Genomic DNA, 26682 nt, shown 5'->3' with positions numbered 1-26682 from the left:
ACAAACACCGGTATGCTTCTACATTATAATAGCTACCACCCGTTCACCTACAAAAGATCGATTATCTTTAATCAATTTCTAAATGCCTATAAATATTCAACGACGGATTCTGCTTTGGACTCAGAAATACAAATATTAACTAGCAGATTCTTAAACAGGGGTTATCCCATTAACACAATAAATCGGATTAGGGTACAAGCTAAGGATAGGATACAAAATACTACACCAATCAACAATAGTTATATCAAAAAATACTTTATTTCTGTCCCATATGTTGAACAGTGGCACAAACAGCTTAACAGATTCTTTAAAGATACCGAATTTAAAATTATAGCTAGGCCCATACGGAAGTTACACACTATACTGAACAATCGCTCGGTTCTTTCCGCGTTCGCAACACAAATTAATGATCTAGTATACAACATTTCTTGCGGTGATTGCGACTCGTCTTACCAAGGTTCGACCCGGTTTTCTCTTAATATCCGTGTAAATCAACACGAAGCCTCAGTTCGTGCTTCTCGTTCAGCAGCGTCAGAATTAGCCTTTCATGCCATTAACGAAAAACATACTTTTTTATTTAACGAGGCCAAAATACTTAATGTTCAACGTAATTATACGCAACTATTAATTGCAGAAACCGTTGAAATTAAATTACACGAAAATTCTGTTAATGTTCGGCGGCCATATTTGATCTCCGATGCGTGGACCTTTACGCGCATGCGCGAAGACATATAATCACTATTTAAGTTGCAGGTTTAGCCTGATTAGGTAATTTTCGTTCCTGTGATCACGACAGTCGGTCGAAAAGCATTGTCAGCTTCAGGAAGGAAAATCGTTTTGAATATTTTCGTTAGATTCTTTTAATTGCGTTAATTTGAATTTTAATTGTTTTTGAATTGTGTTAAATTGATTATTTATATTTTTCTTTAATTATTTATTTTACTTTTATGTACCGGTAAGTTGCGATTTTTTTTCATTTTTTCCGGTTTAATTTCTGGAGGGTATCATACGGAAGTGTTCCACGTACGATATTGAGGTAAACTCCTCTTATTAATTTACTAATATTATTATCAACGTAGAACATATTGAGTATTACATCTCTGATTCATACTATCTAGTTGATTTGAACATTATACATAATTTACACAGTTTCCTTATTTCAGGATACTTTTCACGTTGCACATATTTTCCCCCAAACTGTTGGAAATTATTGATTTCTTTCATTTAATGTTTCAAAGCAAAATCTTGAAAAACAGACATTTCTAATTGCAGTGCAGCTTTATTCCTTTTAAACCATTTTGCTGCCTCATTAGTTTATTCCCAATTTGTTTCAAATGAAAGTGGACATATGACGAGTTGTGTTAATTTTCCTATTTGTTTAAAATCTGCAAGCCTTTCATCATGTTTTAGTTTTTTTAGAAAAATATTGCATTCGCTTTTATCTAATTGTATATTAAGTTCTTCCATCAACATATTGTTGGTGGAACAGACTTCCATCCCTTGTCGTGGAAGTTGATAGCCTAAATAAGTTTAAGGCTCGGCTGGACAGGTATTTTGAACGAACAGAGGGGTGAAGTGGGAGTGGTTTTTTTTTTTTTTTTTTTTTTTGGCTGATGCTGCATAAGCTTGCTTTCTTGCATCAAATGCCTCTACTAATGCTAATATCTTTCCATATATGGAAAGTGCAATGCCTCATCATTTAAATCAGAGGACAATATGTTGAGTTCCTTATGAAATGATTGTACAACTGACAGAAATTCAGAAATAACTTTGCCCTTTCGTTGTAATTTCTGGTTTAGATTGTTTAAATGTGTAAATATGTGTTATTAAGGCAATAGTAAATAAATTTATATCTTCTTGAAGAAAAATTAGATGATTCCTTGCTGCTGGAATCATGGAAATAGCAAGAAATGATTTTACTTCTTTCTGAATTGACCATAGCCTTCATAAACTCACTCTTGCTAAACCAACATACATTATTGTGGAGAAGCATATCATCGTAATTGGCTTCAACATCCATAAGAAACAATTTGAATTGCCGATGATAAAGTGAGGCTGTAGATCGAATAAAATTAATCATTGGCTAAGGTAAAGAAGCCAACACAAGAACCACAGGAAACTTTGGTAAACTTATACTGGGCAAACTCATTTCCCCCTACCATAGTTTCTCCCTGCATTTTTCAGTAAACAGATGGTACGTGTTATTGATAGTGGCAGTAGAAGTCGATAACAATGTATTGATTAATTTTTTCTCATTACAGCAGGCCCTCATTATAACGTGGCTTGCTCTACGCTGATTTGCTATAATGCTGTTTTTATATTATAACCCATATCTCACTCTAATGCTGTCACAACTCACTATAACGCTCTTTTACCAGACAGCATACAGATTGAATTTTTGGCAGGTTTAATGAAAACGTTTCATTTGATGTAGTCGATAGCTTGAAAATGAATAGCAAAGTTTCCCACGCTGACTTGCAAAATTTTCCCATGCTCAGTAAAATTTTCTCCCACGCTAATTTAATTGTACTATGGTGACTTGTTATGATCAACATTTTTTAAAATGATCAAGTATATTGCTTGTAATATTTGCATTATATGCATTTATCCGAAGTCTAGTCATCACTCGGTACAGTGTTAGACATTTTACATTGTTGGACAGTTTACTCAAACATTGTATTATAATTAATGCAATGCAGTTACATTTTCGAAGATTAATAATGGCGGATAAGAATTAAAAAGGAACGTCTGGACACGGTACGAAGTCTACTAAGGTAAGAAAAATACTGAATTTGAAAATTAAATTACGTGTTTTGAAGTGAATCGATTCCATTCAACGACAAGTGGATGTGTGCAATAATTTAGGACTGGCAGGTTCAACTGTAAGAACAATTATAAAAAATAAATTAATTTTAGCAGCGGGAAAGACAGCCGTTCCACTGCAAGCAACAAGGCCAGCTATTATAATTGAAATGGAGAGATGTCTAAATAATTTTATTGAAGATAATATCCAACGCACAATTCCATTAAGTTAAATATTATTAAAGAAAAAGTGATTAGCCTATATGATGATCTGAAGAAAGCTCACCTTTAAAAAAAAAAAAAAAAAAAAATGTGGAACCATTTAAAGCTAGTAAGGGCTGGTAAAATAGATTTAAAATCCAGGGACAAGCCACAAGTGCAGATCAAGAAGGAGCCGAAACTTTCAAAAAGAATTATTGAAGAGTGGTGTTAAACTTCTCAACAAGTTTTTAATATAGATGAAACAGTACTTTTTTGGAAGCGAATGCCTAAAAGAAGTTTCATATCTAAAGAAGAAAAAAAAAACATGCCAGGCTTCAAAAGCGGTGAAGAATCGGTTGACTTTATTGTTGGGTGGTAACGCTGCGGGGATTTTAAAGTAAAACCCCTTTTAGTTTACTAGGAAGATGGCCAAAGTACAACTCAAAATCGACCAAAGTTACGAAAACCCGACAGCCCAGGGCCATCGGATTAATAAATTTGTGATATTAAGTTTAATTTTGATACGTAATGTAGTTACCTACCACATAATTATATATGTATGTAATGGAGAATATTTTATATGTACAAATTTTTAATATTAAATATTTTGACTGACACTTGTGCGAGTTTTTGCTACCATTTATTATTGATTAGGAAATATCCTATGGCGTAGACTGTGACTCACAAATACATATGTTACATTACGGGAATACAGCGCTCGCTTAGCGCTGAATCACTTAGTGCTTTGTTTTTTGGGAACGAATTATCAGCGTTAAGCGGGGGTCACCTATTAAAAGCAGATTATTGAATATCATGAGTGGGCTGAAATTTACTTATGGGTACACCTACCAGACTGCCTCAATCTTAGGGTGTTTACCCCCCCCCTTCATGCTGTTTTAACCCAATAGGAAAATGACTTCTACTGCCACTACTGATAACATGTGCCATCTCTAGAAGTCGTTTTCCTATTTTAAAACAGCGGAAGGGGAGATAAACACTCTAAGACTGAGGCAGTCTGGGGGGGGGGGGTACCCTTAAGTAAATTCAGCCATGAAGGTATTACACTCATGAACTCCAATAATCTGCTTTATAATGAGAAAAACTAATCAGTACATCGTTATCTACTTCTGTTGCCACTACTGATAACACACACCATCTGTTTACCGAGAATGCAGGGTGAAACTGCAGTAGTGGGAAACGAGTTCACCCGGTATAAGTTTTCCGAAGTTTCCCGTGGTTCTCGTGTTGGCTTTCTTTACCTTCACCTAATCATCTTTATAAATTTTTGCATTAACGTCTTAAAAATTTTTAATAAGTGTGCAATATAAGACCGTTTGGTGAATTATGTATCTTATGTTATCTTGCTTCAGGCGTTGAACCAACCCTTTATTGAAGATGTCATTGCGGGAGGATGTCTGTGCATATTGATATTAATTTGGATATATCAAGATCAATGGTATTTATAAATCAGTAAGTGAATTGTAAAAGTCTTCTCCACGAGTTCTGTCCTCAAGGGATAAGACACACACAGTTAAGAGTTCTTCCTGGTAGTACTCACTTTTTTTGTCAAAAAATCGTATAAATATAAGTACTTAAGCAGTATCGCTAATATTACATGATTCATCCAGAGCCAAAGAATAATATTTAGAAAGTTGAACATGATGTTGTATTTGTTTAAAATTTTCTGTATTTCTGAATTTCTTGTGTTTCTTTAAGCTGATAATGGGATTCTATGAATGCTATCAGCAACATCACTCTCAAACATTGATGAGGCAGCTTGAACCATACATTTTTTTCATAATACAAACATCAGCAAATGGTTTCAAATGTTTAGCCAAAGTCCAAGAATATGTGAGGCAGCTTCAGTCACTTTTTCTTGTCAGGACAGACATTGTTTCATAATTTGTGTTGAAGCAGAGAAGCTTAGTAATAAATTTGCCACTTTATTTTTATGAAGGACACTTCCTACTGGATATTTATTATGAAAACTTGTATGGTTCGTATCATAATGATGTTTCAGGTTACTACTTTTAATAATAGCAACTGTTTTAAGACAAATTATACACACTGCAAGCTCTCCTTCGTTATTTAAAAGTATAAAATGATATATAACTCTATCCACTCCAGTAAAAACTCTGTTTTCCATGTCCACTTTCCTTTCCTTTTTTATCCATACTGGTTGATTTTGGGCTTTTTTTTTTATTTATTTATTTTTTATGAAAACCCCACACAGAAAGGTATTAGAACCTATAGTACTTAGTACCGTGCTTGGGTTGGAGGTTGAGAAGACGAAAGAAGATATTTGTTGACATTAGACATGAACTTCTGTAGTCTAATTTTCAGGAAATACGCATGAAGGAAGGTTGTTCCAGAAAACTGCAATACGGAGGATGCGGAAAGGTCAGGGAATGACCACCGCATATCCCCGGAGCAATATGGCCCTAGTTGCTAATGCTCCTAATAACAAACAACAAACAAAACCAGAAAACTGCAGTTGGATGAATAAACAAGGAAGATGAAAAGTTCGTCCTGTGAGTTTGAAGTTGGACAGTAAATGGATGTTGGTTGGTGATGGCATGTATTCAGACTGTTTTGAAATAGAGAGTGAGCATTGTAGAAGCCACAGAAGAACAATATGCCCATGGAAGTATCTGTAGAAAAGGCAGGCAGCAGAAACAGTATGTCTATGAGACAGTGACTGGAGAGATTCAGTTAGAGATGAGTTATTAATTAACCTAACTGCCCTCTTCTAAATTCTACTATTAGTTCAACTGATATAAGACAGGACTGAGTTTTAGAAGGATTGAAATCAACTAAGTTGTCTTTGCCCCACTGGATAATTACCTGAAGATCGGCATTTAAGGAATTGGTAGCAGAGTTTCGAGAAGTTGAAGCAGATTGAGTAGGACAAGGTTTCTCAAAATGGAAAGTTGAATGCAATGTGCTATCATCGGCAAAACTATGGATAAGATTTCCAGTCAATGGAAGAAGGTCATTGATATACACGAGGAAAAGAGTGGGGGGAAAGAACTGAACCTTGGGGGACACCGGCATTAGTGGAGAAGTTAGAAGACAGAGAGCCATCTACAATCACCTTCAGTGAGCGGTCAGAGAGAAAACTGGATAACCAATTACAAAAAAACAGTTGTCAAACCATAAAATGGAAGCTTGTTTAGAAGACCTTTATGCCAAACATTTTTGAAAGCCTTTGAGATGTCAAGAGCAACTGCTTGTGTTTCACCGAACTTTTCCATTGAATTTGTCCATAAATGGGTAACATAAGCCAGAGTATCACCAATGGATAGTGGATCGACACTGATGGAATCAATACTGGTGATCGTTGATCAGATGGAAGGATTCTAGGTAGTTTAAGAGTTCGTGGTTAATTGATTTCTTCATTACTTTAGAAAGAGTAGAAGTAATTGCAATGGAACAATAATTGAATGGGAGGGATTTGTCATCCCTTTTTTAGGAACTGGCTGAATATGAGCAAATTTCCAAGCAGAAGGAAAAACACCTTTGGAATAATAAAGTGAAAAAAGGCAGCAAAGAACAGAAGTAAGTTCAGGAGCACGGGTTTTGATAACGAGTGGAGAAATACCATCAGGACCTGAAGCTTTCTTAGCATCAAGTTTCGTCAAAATCCTTCTGACATCCTTTTGTCGGAAGACCACAGGAGGCATTGAATAGAGCATGTTGGGAATGGTGGGAGGTGTTTTACCAAGATCATTAATACATGAGTTGGAAGAAAAATGGGATGCTAGCAGGTCTGCTTTATCCTTGGCTGAAGTGACAATAGAACCATCTGGTTTTGACAGAGGTGGGAGTAGAGATGGGCAAATGTTGCGGCCAATAGCTTTGTCAAGAGACCAGAATGCTCAGCTACCATTAGGGCAAGAAGCAAATTTTGTACTCTTAGCCTGTTCAAAATCTAGTTTGAACTGATTAATAACTGCTTTACAATTATTGCGAGCTTTGGTGTAGGCAGAAAATGAAACTGAAGAATTGGAAACAAGCCAATTACGATATGCAACATTCTTCTCTTGAACAGCCTTAGCACATTTATTGGAAAACCAAGGTTTAGATAAAGGACCAGATTTTAAAGGGGAGTGCGGAATAAAGGATTCCATTCCTACAAGAATAATTTCACTGATACAATCTGAGCAAACATTGAAATCAGAAGTTTTGAAACGGTAATCTGACCAAGGAAAAGAAATCTCGCAGGTCATCCCATTTTGCATTCTTGTAATGCCAAACAACACGAGGTTGGGAATAGCCATGAGATAAAGGCTCCATTGGAGAAGAGACAATCACCAAGTTGTGATCTGAGGTGCCTAAAGGACCACTCACTTCAACCGTGTACTTAGAAGTGTTGTTTGTGAGAAAAAAGATCAAGCGTGTTGGCTGTATGGTTAGGATTGTCTGGTATTTTTGTAGGTAAATGAACAATCTGTGCGGGGTCATTAGTAATTGCAAAAGCCTCAGCATCTTGACCAGCTGGGTCTGTGTGACTAGAGAATGGAAGCCAGCTAGAGTTGTGAACATTAAAATCACCAAGGAAAATTACCTCACTGTTAGGAAAGTTGGACTGGAGAAAGTCAAGTTGTAAAGAGAGGAAGTCGAAGAGATCCAAGTGATTAGTGGAGTTGGGAGAACGGTAGAGACAACAGATGAATTTGACAGAATGAGGTAGAGAGATTTTAAGCCAGAGAAAGTCAAAAAGAGGAGATTCCAAATTACCAAGTCTCTGACAGGGAATATCAGAACGGACATATGTACAAGTACCACAAATATGTGTGGGTGCAAATATGTATGATAAAATAGAAAGTAATTTTTTGTAAAATATTTTTGCTATCTACCTTCTTTAAAAAAGTATTCCATACGTAAAATAATTGGCACGAAACATGTATTTGATAACCACTAAACTGCAAACTTCAGAGAATGTCACTATTCAGTAAGACTCAATGATGGATGGCAGCGTGTAATGGAGCTAACTTAGCATTTGTGTAGGAAATATGAAATGTGGTGTACGCATGACAAAACTGTGTCATAGTGCGCTAGGTTGCTATCCTTTAACCCGCAGTATCTTTGACTGTACAAAGGAGTAATATAAAGATTTGTTTATTCAATTATAACTTACATTACGCATCGCAGTTTTGTTAAACAGAGGTCTGACTATATTTAAATTAATGATTTGGACTGTGGTCCACTAATTGGTGACCCCTGCATTACACTATTAAAAATCTGAGACATCCCCAGGATGGCTTTTTCAATGCTTATTGGCCTGGCTTCTCATCATTAACAATTTGTACTCTATATTAGCAAATGCTTGGTCAAATAGTGAAAATCTTCCACTTAAAAACATAACTGTTATGTACATCTTTAACCTTTAGAACTGAGGTGTATTTGCTCTATATATATTGTGGAGGTATATTTCAACATAATAATTGAAATCAAATAAATGTATACATTTTTCTTTCTTTGGAAGCAAAGATCTCCCCATGATCATAATTGAACACAGAAAATATACAGATTTATTTGATTTTGGCTGTTGAATTGAAATGTAGCTCTACAATCTTATAGTGTTATAGGGCACATTTTTTTCCCTTTTATATGGTGCCATATTATATATACAAAATAAAGTGCAGTGTGTATGCATTAAATAAAGTGTGTATCAACCAATGGCATCCTTGCTTTATTTGGCCATTCTAATATCAGCCATACTACAACAAAGAAAAAAAAAAAAATTTTGGCATGCATTCTCCCATTGTATCATTATATATATAGGAAGATCACTTCGAATTTTCAAAATACAGTTGGATCTCTATATAACAAACTCGGTTGTTCGCTTGAAAAAATTCAATAAAAAGAAATTTTGTTATGAAGAAATTTGACTTTTTCAATAATGAAAACTACTATAATTCAACAGAGTGGGAATGAATAAATTTTCTAACATTTTAAAACAATTAATTTGTTAATACATACATATTAAGAAATGACTACTTACATGATGTGCACAATATATTAATATACTTTTAAGAATTATTTCATGAAATATTTGGTTATTTTTTTTGTACACTGGATTTTACTGTACATTGTACCAAATACGGAGGATGCGGAAAGGTCAGGGAATGACCACCGTATATCCCCGGAGCAATATGGCCTTTGTTGCTAATGCTCCTAAAAACCAAATAACAATAATAACAACTGTAGATCATTCATAAAAATGTTTGCATTTTTCTAAACACTCAAATACATTTTCTTCACACTGAAGGCCTTGACACAATATTTCAAATGCTGCTGACATTTTGTGTATGGAAGGTTTAATATTGCCCTCATTTTCATTGAACTCATCATCAATATTGTCACTAGTTCTTTGATTCTTGAATACCTCCAAAATGTTTGAGTGACTCGGATTTTCAGCTACTATGACATCATTATCAACTCCTAAAAATTCATCAAGAACAATTTCTCCACTGATCAAACCTCTCACTTGGAGTTCTTCCCAAGATTGCACAATATCTTGTTGTAGTTCATCCCTCTCATTGCTGGTGATTGGCATTTTAGCAAAACCTGCTTTTGCAAAACAATTCTTAATCTTTGACGCCTCTGTAGCCAGGTGGGCAGGAGCAGCAGTGCGTAGCACACACTTCTTGATTAGGCCGGGGTTCGAGTCTGTGACCACCAAATATGGAGGATGCAGAAAGGTCAGGATATGACCACTGCATATCCCCGAAGCAATATGGCCTTGGTTGCTAATGCTCCTAAAAACCAAATGATAATAACAACAATTCTTAATCTTTGTTTCTGTCACATCTTGACTCCACACTTTCACCAACTGTGATATGGCACATCTGCAAATATATAACAGAATCTATAGGTTGATTGGTTTCTATTCTCAGTATAATTTTTTTCGGTATGCACCTTTGGTAGTGCATTTGCAAATTCTTGATAATGTCTTGGTCCATTGGCTACAGTTTAGAAGAGGTATTTGGAGAGAAGAAAACAAGTTTTACACTTGTAAGTTTAAAAATTACCGAGTGAAGGTGGGTAGGGCAATTGTCGACAATCAAAGTAATTTTTCTGTTTTCTTTCATCTTTCTATCAAAATTTAAAATCCATCGTTCAAAAAAATTTCACTTGTCATCCAAGCTTTTTTTTTTGTAGTTATTGTTATTAGTATTATTAGCCATATGGTGCAAGGAAGCCTGAGGCTTATGCTGCACCAGCCGAAAAAAAAATATTCCCAAGTTACCCTGAGAAAGAGACAGAGAAATAGAAAGGAAATCACCAAGAAAGAGAAGAATGATGATGTCCAGCTCAGGACCCTGGGTGTAACAAGTCCATACTCACCAGATGTGAGCTGCTGGGGGAATTTGTAGGTCCAACTCTAACGACTTTACTCCTTTGAAATGTTGGAGTTGTTTACATTTGCCTGTTACCAAAAGCTTCAGTTTTTCATTACTAGCCATAACCAAGACTGTAATTCTCTCCTTACTATTTTTACTACCTGAACATTTATCACCTTTAAAAGTCAGTTAAAACATTTAAAAAATAGACTTCTGTCATCAACGTTAAATGTCTTTGGGTTCATAGTCTTCCATAATTTTTTTTCAAAACTGTTTCTTTCCAATTAGTACAGTCTTCCTTGATTACAACCCCACTTTCACCAGAAATAACTTTTTCAAGTAAGCCAATGGCACCTTTTAAATTTTTTTCAGCAAACCAGAACTGGCTTGGAATGTTTTATGCCCCAGAAAAAATGCGTACTCCATAGCCTTTTCTTTTATTAATGGCCCTGATATTGGCATGTTTTGGTTTTGAATCAGCTTCACCCATGTAAAAATGGTTTCATCTAGATCTTCATACAGGCATAATTTTGCATGCCTCCAACACTGGGTCCCATTTCCTCAAAGAGTTTGAGAATTGAAATATGGTTTTTCAAGATATTTGACACACTACTGGCAGGGATACCAAATTTTTAAGTGATTTCTTTCCCCCCTCTTTTTACACCCCCATTTAACTATTAAGCACTTCCACTTTTTCCACTACACTCAAGGATTTTTTCTTAGACTCTGTAAGGTTGCTTGCGCAGCAGCTAAAACAAAAACGATTTAGGGACCACTCGTACCGACCATGTAAACAGAGAGGTCAAATTTAGTGAAAGTGTGAATGACTCATTTCTGAGAAACAACATGAATTTCAGGGATAAAGGAAAATCACTCTCCTAATTCTCTAATAGGATACTTACAGTAGAAAACAGGTTGACCAGAGCCAATGTCCGTGTCGGGAATATGTTTTAATCTTTGCCATTGGCTGTGGTCACATAAATAGCAGTTGATCAGAGCGACTTCTCAGTACAGTACTGGCAGTTATATAGATTTTACAGGCACCACTAAATTGTGGAATGTTTTAGCTCTTAATTCGTGCTCTTAAGAATTAATCCCTTTAGCTCTTAAAAGCTAAAGAGATTAATTCTTAATCCTTTTAGCACTTAATTTGTGCTTTCTGCAGCATCTGCTCTATTGCCTAAAGGCCAGAGGTGCAAAAAATGCATATCTAGGTCTCTTGAAATCAATTCGTTATATGGAAATTTTCTTCGATATCTGGAAACTATTTTCAGTATTTCCAGATATTTAAAAAAATTTCCATATAATCAAGGGGAAATCAAAAAAATTTGCTAAATAGAAAAATTCGCTATATGGAAGTTTGTTAAAGAGAGGTCCAACTGTACTTCTTGATAATGCATAGTGTTTGTAAATTGAGAGATTACTGTACTGACATTTAGTACTGATATTTCTCCCTTGTTAGTGTGCTGTTCTGTTCTTTCCATTATCTAGTTAAGGTAATCAGTCTCTTCTGATTGCTATAAAGGTAATAAATTCAAATAATTTGGAAATGTTAAAATTGAAGTTTGATGGAGGGAAATGGTTGATGATTTGCACAAATAAATTTTGTATTGTTATTTATATTAGGCTACTTTTCCTTACAGGCCAGTATTCTATTACAGAGGTAATCAGATGATGGCAGTGAGATATGAAATGTATAAAGCTCACTTCTGGTGTTGGACTAACTCTTTAGAGGAATTTAAGACAGTAGGTTTTCTCCCCAACTCCTTTGAATTTTTAAGATTCATTATGTGTTTATTTGAATAAATATAGTAAAACAATTAACTCTTGTTGAAAAAAAGTAATACAGTTTGAGCCAAATATGAAGTATAGCATGACATAATAAATCCAGTAACACTGGTCCCCATTGAGAGTCTACAGCTATAAGTGAGTTTGCCTTTGCCAATCCAATCTGAGCTGGATATCATCATTCTTCTCTTTTTTGCTTTCTTGGTGATTCCCTTCTACTTCTGACTCTCTCTCTCTCACTCTTTCTCTCTCAGGGTAATGCCGGGAATTTTTTTTTTTGACTGGTGCAGCATGAGCCTCAGGCTTCCTTGCACCATATGGCTAATAATAATAAATCAAGGTTGAATAGTAGTTAACTGATCTCAGAAGAGGGGCTAAAGTTGCTTCCCATGAGTTAATTCTGGGTTTTTCAGCCTGCACAATGCAAATCAGCCTATGAGTGCACTTTTAGAATGTAATTCATAATAAAAAAGATCATAAGATCCTATATAATATTTTAGGAACTAGCATAATATGGTAAAAGTAATCAATGCACTAAAAACTTTCCTCGAACAACAATAATAACAACTGAGAGCGATGCAGGTTAGCTCTTAATTGATTTTTTAAACTAACTGCTATAGAAGGATTGCGCAATTACCTGATGGAGTGGTTAAGCATTGCAATTCTTCTCTGCAAGTGTTCTAGCAAATGAAGTGTTCCTTTTTTTTTTGAGTTTAGAAGTTTTCATTTCATAATATAATTAGTTTTCTTTCTCAAAGGATAAGGAAGACCTTTACAGAAAGGAAAGGAATTGCCCCCCCCTTTTTTTTCATTCAAATTGTTAATTACTGGAATAAGTTACTGTTTTGGTCATTGAGGCTGACAGGTTGAAATTCACAGGTCAGCAGATAGTTACCTGTATAAGGAAAGAAACACATATGTTGTTTATTTTATTTTATTATTATTTTTTTATATATATACTTTTTTTTTTTACTAGTACAGCAAAAGCCTGTGTCTTCCTTATGGTACTGTATGGCTAATAATACCAATACTAATACATAACTGAGGACTAAAAAAATTTAAAAATGGATCAGCCCAGTCATATAGGGTTTTTCAATTAAAAAGCACTGGGATCTATCTGTCTTTCTTATTTTTAGGTTTTCTGTCATATTTGGGCTAAAATTTTTGAATTCAATGTTTACATAGGACTAAGTATTACCATTTAGATTTTATGATTTCTAAATTAAATTTTTTCCTAATTAACAAGGTTTTTTTAATTAATTTTTCCATCCGCAGTTTAGCCTAAAGACAAACAATGTGAACTATTTTTATTTGAAGAAAAAAAAGCAAATGCAACGATTGTCGTGCAAGTAGATACAATGTGACACAACTGCACTCATACAGCCAGCAAGCTGTTTACACAGCAAAATGCATATACTGAAGAGTAAGCATCGCGTATACAGCCATTATGTTTATTTTGTTTTTATTCTAATAAAATTGGTTTATTTGAACAAAATAAACCAATTTTATTTTATCCCCCTTTTTTGATTCAGGAGACCATAGAAACCTTGGTTGGCTCACCAAAAATGATCGAATAGTTACACTCAGGCATTCTTTTAATAGAAACCTAACAACATCATCAGCAATCAGAGAAGCTATTCTAAAGATTTTGCTGGCGCCTCCGTAGCCAGGTGGGCAGGAGCAGCAGTGCGTAGCACACGCTTCTTGATTAGACCGGGGTTCGAGCCCGTCACCACCAAATACGGAGCATGCGGAAAGGTCAGGGAATGACCACCGCATATTCCGGAGCAATATGGCCTTAGTTGCTAATGCTCCTAAAAACCAAATAACAACATCTAAAGATTTTGCTCAAAAGAGAAGCTAAAGACCTTTTCAGTTTTATCGGTAAAATTAACACTGCATAATACCCTGAAATACACCAAAGGGTGTTATTGCGGAATGGGACCTACCGCCCATTTCAGAGGGATCATGCTGAGTTGAAAGAACAACAGTGATACACATAAGAAAAATAATGAAGAAGAAAGATTGCATTCTTGCTCACACACACAGTCTAATTCTTACTTTTAATACCCCTTCTTTACCACAATCAGTGAAAGCAAGATATTTAAATTACAAAATTCACCATCTGTAGTAAAACCATAAGATGTTATCACCAGCAGTGATATGGACACTGCCAGGTGACATGTCGAGGCAGTCCTATCTGTCCATGCTGTGGATAGAAAGAAAATGATTATGGGAAATCACCCAGCTTTTTCCAGCTTTATTAGGAAAACAAATACAAAAATATATGTGAAAATAAAGTGTCCTGCCTATAGGCAAGAAAGCATATCCTTGCAACTAAGTCTTCATATTCTTAGGCTTTAACAATAAAACTAAAAACTACAGCTGACTTTGGCCATGCAGATAGAGGTAGCTGTACATCCAAATTAAATTATAGATTGGATTAAAGTTGGTACTAGACTTTTGTCAACAAAAATAATAATACAGGAAATACTCTATTCTCAGGAAGACAGTCAAGTTCCATGCTTCCAATACACTAACCAGAATTGACATCTTTAAAAGCAAACAAGATAGCATCTGTGACATCATATAAGCAGAAACATTTGAATACAGATGAAATGGATACTTATGGCACTGATGTTCAAGGAGAGAATGTACTAGAACTTCATCCTGAAGAAAGTATGGATACACCTACTCCTGTTTTCCCAAAGGTAGAGAGATCCAAACATGATAAACATAAAAACTCTAATTAAAAAAAAGCAGTCAGAAGAAATAAACAGATCAAGATCTAAATGATGCAACATATTATGCAGTGGAACTGCCATGGTCTACATGAGAAACCTTCAGCCAGTTTCGAAACTATGTATTATTCTGGAAAGACAAAAATGTGAGTACAACTACCAAAGGAGAAGCAGCAATACTTATGAATATGAAGATTTCAGCTAAGCAAATAAAGCATTATAATCTAACTTAGAAGCAGCAGTAGTGAGAATTTCTGTTACAATCACATCAGTATAACCTCCATCAAATCTACAGCTTTGCAGATAGTAACTTAACACCTTGCTATACAACTCCAACCTCTGTACTGTCTTATTGGGCGATATGAATACCCATCTGTTGTAAGAATCTACTCACACAAAAAGCAGAGATAACATGATCAAAACCCTTTTGGATGACCAAAACCTGAATTTATTAATTGCTGAGTCTCACATCTATATCAGTTTGTTTACAGGTTAACTTCTAAAATAGATTTATCAGTATGTTCTCCATCAGTTTATCCCAACATAAAATGGTCTGTGTTAAATGATCCTCATAAGTGAACACTTTCCGATAGTATGTTCCATACAAACACAGTTGATTTGCACATCGGATACTGATACCAAAACAATATGGAATTATAAAAAGCTAACTGGAGCGAATATAAGCAATTAATCAAACAGTTAATTCAGACCTCACCAATAAATTATACTGTCATGTATATCAATAACCAATTGTTGCAGGTTTCAACTGCTACAATACCACCACAATTAAGTAAGGCAAGGTAGGTTCTCTTAGTGGAATGCAGAATGTGTAGTAGCAAAAACAAGACTGTTATGCATGGAACAAATTCTGAAAATATCCAACCTTAACTGAACTAACTATGTATAAAAAAAAGCTAAGGTTAAAGTGAGGTAGATTCAGAGAAAGGCTAAGAAAAATTCTTGTATCTTTTTTGCATCCACACTCAGTGGGAATTCGAGTCTTAGTTTAGTATGGAAACAGATTTGGATATTGAATGGTAAGTATCTTTGCATACAATCTTTCATTGGAAAGGGCAAGAGTCTCCTCAACAGATATGACCTCAGAAATCTTGACAAATTCTTTTGCTGCTGTGTTGGTGATTACAACCTGTAGTACAGACTTTCAAAGACTTGAATTACAAGCAGAAATGAAGTTGAACTTCCTAATCAGTATACCTCATTCATATAATCTACTATTTCTAATAGAGGAGTTAATTGCAACTATTGTAAATATATTATTACCATGGTATATATTATACCATGATCCAATGCCTAAACTCAGATTCCTTAGATACTCATCAGATGCTGACCTTGAATAATCAAATTTTTCTTAACCAATTATAGCTATCTGCCTGGCAACATGCAGTTTTTAAAACACATACATCCCATTTCATTGACCTTAGGAAATTAATATGGCTGACTGAAAAAGAGCATGTTTAATCACCCCACCAATTTCGTTTTATGAAAAAAAAAGTTGAATCTTGATTTACATAGCAAAGGTGAAACAAATATAAGAAATGCATTTTTCACACAGCAGGATACATAAATCTAGACCTTGAGGAAGCATTTGATACACCATGGAGATTAGGAATCCAGCTTTCCTCAATTTGTAGAGAATCTCCTCAGAATTTTGTAGGTGCACAGGGCTCTGTGTTAAGAATAAAACCTGTTTTCCCTTAGAGTGAACAATATTACATTGTTCACTCTGAGTGAATAATCACAAAGCTTGAATGCCATTAGGCCACAGCTCCAGCTGACCATAAACAAACTAGAAATGTAGGCAAGAAATAATGCAGGACAGCTGAGAAAAAATCAACAGTTATATGCTTCTGTAAATTCTTGCCTTTCATCCTGAACCAGTGTGGAAGTGGATAGTTTGAATAAATTCAAGGAAGAATTATTGGATAGAATGGATAGGTGAAATGGGATTTTTTTAGGCTGATGCTATATAAGCTTGCTTTCTTCAATCATTTGCTGCTACAAATAATAAAACTAATATAAAGGTATTTCTGGTAGAGGAACTGTACCAGAAACTGTACCAACACGCCTTACTGTTCTTCATTGTGTGACACAGGTCTTATAGCTGAATGTATATTTGGATAGTTTACAGTATGTTTAGATATAGACATAATACCTGAAATTTTTGTTAACAAGCTGTAGAATGGTCTTTTGGTTCCCTCCAAATCGTAGGAACTGCAAATGTCACATGACAGTAAGATCCATATAACCAGGCAGTAAATAATTTAACACAACTGATACAGGAGAAATGAGGAACCCAAGACTTATCTCAATCACTCACTTTACATCTGAAATAAAGTTTGTAAGCTTTTTTAACTAGAGAAGTGAAGTTTCATCTCTGTGATTTAAAAGTTAGCTCACCACGTATGTAATAAAAACTATTAGGATGATTGATTCATTTATGAGGCATCTGAGGTTGTAAATGCACAGAAAAAAGTATACACAACATGTAAAGAAAAGGATCACAAACGATAATGACATGTGGCATACAAGTGAGAGAACAGTCTGCTCTGCGGAAATAAACAGTATTATGTCAGGTCTGAACGTGCTACAAATATAGTGTCATGGAAGGTTCGAACATGTCTCCGCCTGTCTCTGGCATTTCCAGCACGTAGAACAACCCTTTCCATACAGTGATTTATTTGTGAAACCACACTCTTTTATTATTTCATTATGGTATTATTTTATCAGAATTTGTGTGTCACATAAATATTGTGCATGATAGTGAAATTCTGTTTGCGTTTTTGAATTCAGCAATACAAAATACATGAGAATTAGCAAGAAATATTCATTTAAAAAATGTGTTGACCAGTAATATAATCTGTGTGTCCTCGTCTTAAACTAGTAGTTTTCTGACCCACCTAACACTGCCTTTATAGCAGCAGCAAGTATTGTCTCACCCCTTCTGTTTAAGTGTATCCCATCGCAGTAAAAACAGTCTCTCCTCTGGCACTTGTTAACAAGCACAGGCCATGCTGAGATAAATTATACCACTATGAGCCTTGCACCCCCTGCACTAGCTATCTGCGATCCCATGGCACCTTGCTGCCAACACGCCACCTGGCGATCTGGACCAAGCACTTTGCCTGGCCACTTCTCCCTGGCGGAGTGGGGGAGGGGACGGAGAGTCTTTTCCGTCTCCTCTCCTCCTCGCCGACCCCCCTTTCCTTCCTGGTGGGGAATGGGCCTGCCCCACTGACTTCCTTGGGGATGCCTTCTCCAGTCTTCTCCCCCCCCCTCTATAACAAAATTTAAATATGTTCAAATTAACTTTCGCCTATATTCTAGGCCTTTCCTATTCAGGCGACATTACCCTTTGCAATTGAATTAAAACTAATTAAATGAATTTTTTTTTTTTTTTTTTTTAGGTCCTAGCCACTGAAATCTCAGGAAATTAAGTGGCAGGATCTGCCAGAGTAAATAATTATAATATAGGTGTATCTGGTATGCCTCTATGGGGTGAAAGTGGGGCAACGTTGGGCCTCAGCAGGGGTCCAGCAACTAAATGACCAGATGAACAATGGTACACAACATTACACATATACAGAATCCATACACTTGTAAATCTCTGGCATTTCCAGCAAACTGGCCCATCACAAAGCAAGCAACGTGGAGATGGGGGAAGCCCCTCGTGCCGCTTGACACCAAACACACTTTACACTTATGAGCCTTGCACAGGCTCTTCATAAGAGGTCTAGCTTGACTGACAAGGCTCTCACCATGACCAGACAAATTTCCAGCCATTTTAAAATGAGGTAAAACACTTCAGAAGCTCCTTTCTGAACTTTGGGCTCTTTCATTCAAGATTCTACATTCAAAAAATAAGATTCTAATTGCGCGGCTAAGTTTATGCCTTCCTATATGCTTTTTAGTGTAAAATTTGAAGTTTAGACTTTTAATCTGTGCTATCATCCTCTGAATTGATTTGGTTTATCTACAATGACATTTCCACCAAATCTGCTTCACCAGCCTCTTTTTCTACCAGTAATTTTTGAATGTCTTCAGTAATCATACTTTTTTTAATTTTTTAGGAGCATCGGCGGCTAAGGTCATGTCTCTCTGCATATATTGTATATAAATTGCATTTGTCCTGAGGTCAATTTTCTGTTTTGCTGGATGAAAAACCCATTTCCGGGAGGAAAAACCATGCTACCCTCACCTGAGCCTGACTAACTCAGCCACATTGTGAAAAAGACCCATAAAAATTCCTCCCATTATTGATGGGATTTGAACTCGGGTATTTTCCACCCGGTGTGGGGGGAGGAGGGCGATTCTATCAACTGTGCTACTCATGAGGGCTTCAGTAGTCATACCATCAAAACCTTCCCCTCTTATCGACGTAGCAAGTTCTACTAGTGCACCGATTCCATTTTCTGCCAGTTCGACCATATTTTCTGAACGAACTGACTGAACGAACCATACATTTTTCCACATGCATTTAACGTTGACGGTTTTACTTCTTTGAGTGATAAAGCTATGATTTTGATACAGTCCACAATTGAGAGATGTTTCCATGTCTCCATTACTTCAATAAATTCAGAATCATTTTTTTTCGAAATCCATTGTAACGATTTCCTGATGTAATGAGTTTTAAAGGTGGATAAAATGCCTTGATCTAATGGCTGCATGAAACAAGTTGTATTAACCTAATACAACCATGGTGGTAGAAACATAACTTCAAAGTTTGGATGACTTAAATCTTTTGGATGGCCTGGCGTGCTATCCAATAGTAATAAAACTTTGAAATCTAAAATATTTCCACTAGTTCAATAACAAGGGGATTTCTCTGTATTCAATTTTTTTTGACTAGCGAGTCAACAGTGGGGATTCAAAAAGAGTGGAAATGTTGAAAAATCAACATTTCCACTGTTTTTGAATCATGCAACATAATAGCAGGGTTTTCCCCACACAAAAGCTCAAAAATACCCTGTTATGCGAGATTTGCCAAAATTCTCTAACTGTGTTAGAACGAAACCATGTTATATAAGTACCATGTTGTGCGAGGATTTCTGCAATTTATCAATCATGTTAGAGTGAAACCATGTTGTAGAAGTACTGTGTTATATGGGGATACCTGTACTCCAAGTCACTGCAAAGCAGATTTCTGACTAATATTTCTTCTAGAAAAAGGAAACTCTAACCTCATAAAAATTTTACTTTCCTCAGCCTGTAATCTTCCTTAAGAAACAATCACAGCTTAATCAACTGTATAATAACCTCACTTTTAATCTGGTAATGACCAAAATACTACCACTTCTAACAGTTGTTAGTAGAAGGAGAAAAATAGCACAGTTAGCTTTCAACACAAAATACTGTATTTAAATGATATTCCCACCAAGAGAAAAATCTAAATTGTTATAAATTGATCCTCAAATCTTGGCGGGAAGGGCGAAATCACTTATCTGATGAAAAAAAAAAACAATAATATGAAGAGCACTGCAAAACACAACCTCACAGCTCAAAATCTCACTGTGCACTGACTATGTAATACTGACTATCAAATCACCATTGAATATTTGTTAATATTGTTTGTAGTCCTTGCTGATTTTTTTTTGGTTCTTTTGCTGCAGCAACCAGTGTCTGCCAGAATTTTCCCACTTGAACTGCTTCCGTGTTTTTTTAAACTTGTTTACTGTTGTGAACTACAAAATCATTGCACCAAATAGCCATCCACCAATGATTAATTCATCTAAAAATTTAACTATATCTTTCTTCCATGCCATTTTAGATCTGGGGCTATCTCCATTCTAAAATGTAGATCGTTCCAGATCTATCTCCATTATTGCCTGATTCGTGCATAGCACCATGTAACATTGTCTATTACTGTTGTTTTACACAATATGCAGTGATTAAGGTTTCTATATGATATATGTAAATAAGATTTAACATCAATCTCTAATACTAATGTTTTTTATTATTTGTTCAGGGAATTGATTTCTGTCCTGGTCAGCAGTTAGAAGGAATAACAAGTCATGAACAAAAAAATTATACGAGTGATCCAGTCCTCTTTCATATTGGTAGAGATCCTGGAGAAAAATTTATAATTGGGTGAATGTTTAAATTTAGCTGATTTTTAAATAATTAATTCTATATTAATGAAACCACAGTGAATCTAGAATGACATACATATTAAATAAATGATGATGTATTTCTTCATGCAGCAGTGCCTTTTATCTAAAGTGTATAGTGTAAAGTGCCTCCATATTATGTGCCTATGTACTTAGTAGAAAATTTAGTTTGTGCAATGCTATGTACAGACTGAGGCTCTGCCGTAGATTCACTGAGGTTTTAGAGCTTTCTACACCATCGAGCATCTCACATATTGTGGATATTTCTCATCACTGGGTTGTCAAGTTTGCTTATTTATGGTGCCTACTTCTCCATCGATGTGGCATACATTCTAAATAAGTGGTGATATACTTCTTCATTTGAGCATTTCTTTTTTATTTAAAGTTTGATACTGGATCAACTTGTGATGAAGTGCTTCCACAATATGAGATTGATGCATTCAGTAGCAAACTTATTTTGTTCATTGCTATTTAGGTTGAGACTATACCCTTCCCATATTGGTACATTCAGGCGCCTCTGTAGCCAGGTGAGCAAGAGCAGCAGTGCGTAGCACACGCTTCTTGATCAGACCGGGATTTGAGCCCATGACCACCAAATATGGAGGATGTGGAAAGGTCAAGTAATCACCACCACATATCCCCGGAGCAATATGGCCTTTGTTGCTAATGCTCCTAAAAAAAAAACTAAAAAAAAAAATATTGGTACATTCTATATTAAATGAAACTTAAAAGTGTAAAAATGGTAATCTGGATTTTAAAACAATCAGCTTCCTCTACTATACAAAAGCTGATGAACCAAAGTATGCTACTGTTGTGTTAAATAGTATTATGTTGTGTCAGCAGTGACTTATGAATAAAAAATCAAGAATATAATAATTCTGGATTGTATAATTCAGGTTGTGATATTGTACTGCAGTGTACTTTTAAGTATTTAATGCCATGTACTTTTTAGTGTGTGTGTGTACTACTAGAAAATTAGTAATTTATGGGCTTGCCATTGGCCTTAATGATAGTTTTGCTCTTTTAGTACCCAATAGGAGTTAAAAGAAAACCTGGAAGACAACAGTGGAGATGGACAGATGAAATTCAATAGTTTGTGGGTAGTAAATGGATGGCCATTGCACAAAACAGAAGGAACTGGAAGTTGCTGGAGAGGCCTTCATCCTGCAGTAGCTTTCAAATGGCTGATAATGATGTTGACCAGGTAAATTCTGCAAAACTGTTCTCCTCAACTGCCTACAAGACTTTCTTTTTTTTTTTTTTTTTTTGGCTTGAAATATTACTATTATTATCATGCTGATAGTTGATTATGTTGTTATCATGCTCATGGCCTGAAATATATTATTATTTTTTTTTTTATGTGAACCCCAAACACGAGAGGTATTAGAACCTATAGTACTCAGAACCGTGCTTGGGTTGGAGGTTGAGAAGACGAAAGAAGATATTTGTTGACATTGGACTTGAACTTCTGTAGATTGTAATTTTCAGGAAATACGTATGAAGGAAGGTTGTTCCAGAAAACGGCAGTTGAATGAATAAATGAGGAAGATGAAAAGTTGGTTCTGTGGGTTTGAAGTTGGACAGTAAATGGATGTTGGCTGGTGGCAGCACGTGTTCGGACTGTTTTGAAAGAGAGAGCGGGAATTATAGAAGCCAATTCAGAAGAACAGTGCCCATGGAAATATCTGTAGAAGAAGCATGCAGCAGAAACAGTACGTCTATGAGAAAGCGAGTGGAGAGACTTTGTTAAAGATGAATCATTAATTAATCTAACTGCCCTCTTCTGAATGGAATCAAGAAGCCTGAGAGAGGTTTTGGGGGCACCACCCCAAATGTGGGAACAATATTCCATGGCAGGGCGGATTTGCGATTTATACAGAGTGAGCAGCTGTTTGGAAGAAAAATAACACCGAGAGCGAAAGAGAAAACCAAGTTTTTTAGATGCAGAGGAGCTGTGCTTGTGCCAAGAGAGATTAGAAGTCAGGGTAATCCCCAAAAGAGATATATCCTTTTGCCTAGAAATTGGAGTGTCACTAAAGATAAGCATAGGAGCAGAAGAATCCTTTTTGCGAGATATAAGACAAGACTGAGTTTTAGAAGGGTTGAAATCAAGAGAATTACCTGAAGATCGGCATTTAAGGAATTGGTAGCAGATTTTCGAGAAGTTGAAGCTGATTGAGCAGGGCAAGGTTTCTCAAAATGGAAAGTTGAATGCAATGTGCTATCATCGGCAAAACTATGGATAGGATTTCCAGTCAATGGAAGAAGGTCATTGATATACAAGAGGAAAAGAGTGGGGGAAAGAACTGAACCTTGGGGGACACCGGCATTAGTGGAGAAGTTAGAAGACAGAGAGCCATCTACCATTACCCTCAGTGAGCGATCAGAGAGAAAACTGGATAACCAATTACTAAAAACAGTTGGCAAACTATAAGATGGAAGCTTGTTTAGAAGACCTTTATGCCAAACACGATCAAAAGCCTTTGAGATGTCAAGAGCAACTACTTGTGTTTCACCGAACCTTTCCATTGAAGTAGTCCATAAATGGGTAACATAAGCCAGAATATCACCAGTGGATCGACACTGACGGAATCCATACTGGCGATCGTTGATCAGACGGAAGGTTTCTAGGTAGTTTAAGAGTTGGCGGTTAATTTATTTCTCCATTACTTTAGAAAGAGTAGAAGTAATTGCAATGGGACGATAATTGGATGGGAGGGATTTGTCACCCTTTTTAGGAACTGGCTGGATATGAGCAAATTTCCAAGCAGAAGGAAAAACACCTTTGGAATAAGAAAGTGAAAAAAGGCGGCAAAGAATAGGAGTAAGTTCAGGAGCACAGATTTTGAGAACAAGTGGAGAAATACCATCAGGACCTGGAGCTTTCTTAGCATCAAGATTCATCAAAATCCTTCTGATATCCTTTTGACGGAAGACCACAGGAGGCATTGAATGGACCGTGTTGGGAATGGTGGGAGGTGTTTTACCAAGTTCATTAATACATGAGCTGGAAGAAAAATGGGATGCTAGCAGGTCAGCTTTATCCTTGGCTGAATTGACAACTGAACCATCTGGTTTGGACAGAGGTGAAAGCAGAGATGGGCAAAAGTTGCGGCCTATAGCTTTGGCAAGAGACCAGAATGCTCGGCTACCATTAGGGCAAGAAGCAAGTTTTCTACTCTTAGCCTGTTCAAACTCTAGTTTGGACTGATTAATAACTGCTTTACAATTGTTGCGAGCTTTGGTGTAGGCAGAAAATGAAACTGAAGAATTAGAAACAAGCCAATTACGATATGCAACATTCTTCTCTTGAACAGCCTTAGCACATTTATTGGAAAACCAAGGTTTAGATAAAGGACGAGATTTTAAAGTGGAGTGTGGGATAAAGGATTTCATTCCTGCAAGAATAATTTCACTGACACGACATTAGCAAACGTTGACATCAGGAGTTTTGAAACAGTAATCCGACCAAGGAAAAGAAGAAAAGAAGTCTCGCAGGTCATCCCATTTTGCATTCTTGTAATGCCAAACAACACGAGGTTGGGAATAGCCATGAGATAAAGGTTCCATTGGAGAAGAGACAATCACCAAGTTGTGATCTGAAGTGCCTAAAAGACCTCTCACTTCGACCGTGTACTTAGAAGGGTTGTTTGTGAGAAAAAGATCAAGCATATTGGCTGTATGATTCGGATTGTCCGGTATTCTTGTAGGTAAATGAACAATCTGTGCTAGGTCATTAGTAATTGCAAAAGCCTCAGCATCTCGACCTGCTGGGTCGGTGTGACTAGAAAACGGAAGCCAGCTGGAGTTGTGAACATTAAAATCACCTCACTGTTAGGAAAGTTGGACTGGAGAAAGTCAAAGAGCTCCAAGTGATTAGTGGAGTTGGGAGAACGGTAGAGACAACAGATGAATTTGACACATTGAGGTAGAGAGATTTTAAGCCAGAGAAGATCAAAGAGAGGAGATTCCAAATTGCCAAGTCTCTGACAGGGAATATCAGAACGGACATATGCACAAGTACCACCTTTGAGGCGAAAGGAATCATATAGCGAATAATTTGGGCATCTGAGATGAGCAGTAGTTGAATCAACCGATAACTGAGATTCTGTCAGAAAAAGTACATGGGGTTTGGCAGACTGCAAGTGGAAATGGACATCGTTGAGATTAGAATTGAGACCACGTATATTTGTGAAATGAATTAGGAAGTCCTTGGGAGGTTTAGATCTTTTCGCAGATAAGCTTGTTCTATTAGTTTGACAATTCATGGTGTATTCAATAGTAAGAAAAAGGGGGTGGGACATGCTGTATGAAGTAATGAAATTTTTGGATATGGCATACATGTGGTAAGAATATACCCAGATCCTTGACATAATGTGGCCTCGACAATGCTCCCCGCATACACACTACTCGGTCTCCCTCCAGTCACTATCTGGCAGAGTAGAGGTAGCAAGATTATACACTAGCTGATCCGGAAGCCTCCTAGAGAGTTACCAATAGGTTCGGTCCGGTGTACTAACTAGCGGCCGGCCTGCGAAAACCGTTTTAGAGCTGTACCCTCGAAATGTAAGGAATATTGGATCTCGCCACGACGTTCATCATAACCTCAAAAGTCATCAATCATACTGCATGATGGAAGAGATAGGGAAGGGTTGACCGGAACTTAGCTCTAGAGACTAAACATGGGTTCCACCACTTCAAGCCTCCAATAAGCAAAGTGGTGGTATTTCACCGGTTGATGAGAGTCATCTACCACCTAGTACTGCCTGGTAACATAGAGGGGCGGCATTCCTCCATGTGGTGTGGGCACCACACCTCGACCCCTGCTTACGTTGGTTCACACCTGGGTGGTCACCCACCATGTGCTTGTGCATGGAGGTTATACCCAGGATTACTAACAGTCCCACCATCGTGAAGGTGCAAGCAGAGGATTTGGCTGTCACAGACCATCCGGACTTCGCCGAAATTGGGTCCATTTGACTTGAGTGTCACCCGAATATCAGTTCCATCAGCGTTTTAGACTCCCAGGTAGCAAGTACAGCTTGTCTGGCATATCTGAGAGAATGTCTGTGACAACTGATCCGGCTAGCAGTTAGGAATTTCCTAAATTGTCAATATAGGATGCTTTTATCAGAATTCTAGGCATTGTAGCCAATAACCCCCAAGATAAACCTCAAGAAGCAGCCACCGTGATACTGACTTTTCTAAACTGAAATGTTGAATCAGTATACTTTGGCAAATACGTTCTTTGAATATTAACATTTTACCTATCCTGAATAGTAAAACTCACTAGTCCTTCTCACTGCTCGATAAAACTTATATTTTATAGAGTTCAAGAATAATAGATAGTGAACCATTGTAAATGACATGTGATATTCACTGATGTTGGGCTTGTGAGCTGTGGTTCTGTCATAGAAACCAAGGCTGTGTGCAACTCTCAGTGGATATTAGATGCACTTACAAATAATTTTTATCACATCACTGGAGATTGTTATTGATATGTTTGTGTTTATTTTGTCTATAGAAGTGGGCATTTGCAACCTGATGTGCACGTTGTGCACACTGAAAAAACTAAAATAACTCACGAAAAATCCATACTCGATCTCCCTGAAATCTAACTACAGCCTTGACTGAAAATGATTAAAAGTTTCTCTGGTTGATGATGGGAATCTAACC

At 36.5% G+C, this 26682-nt stretch overlaps 1 protein-coding gene across 3 annotated transcripts in view; it reads left to right on the top strand.

Annotated features, from left to right (window-relative positions):
* LOC150080879 (N-acetylgalactosamine-6-sulfatase-like) overlaps positions 1-26682 on the top strand; it is a 241365-nt gene that overhangs the window by 169679 nt on the left and 45004 nt on the right. For all 3 annotated transcript variants that reach the window (XM_090381786.1, XM_090381785.1, XM_090381784.1), the window contains 2 exons: positions 11996-12098; positions 20865-20986. In XM_090381786.1, coding sequence (XP_090237912.1) covers positions 11996-12098; positions 20865-20986 — 225 coding nt within the window. The remainder of the gene's footprint in view (positions 1-11995; positions 12099-20864; positions 20987-26682) is intronic.

Source organism: Mastigoproctus giganteus, chromosome 9, assembly GCF_048544385.1.
Source record: "Mastigoproctus giganteus isolate SK-2022 chromosome 9, ASM4854438v1, whole genome shotgun sequence".
NCBI classification, from domain to species: domain Eukaryota; kingdom Metazoa; phylum Arthropoda; class Arachnida; order Uropygi; family Thelyphonidae; genus Mastigoproctus; species Mastigoproctus giganteus.
The sequence above is the reverse complement of the archived record's forward strand: the minus strand, read 5'-3'. Positions and strand labels throughout refer to the sequence as shown.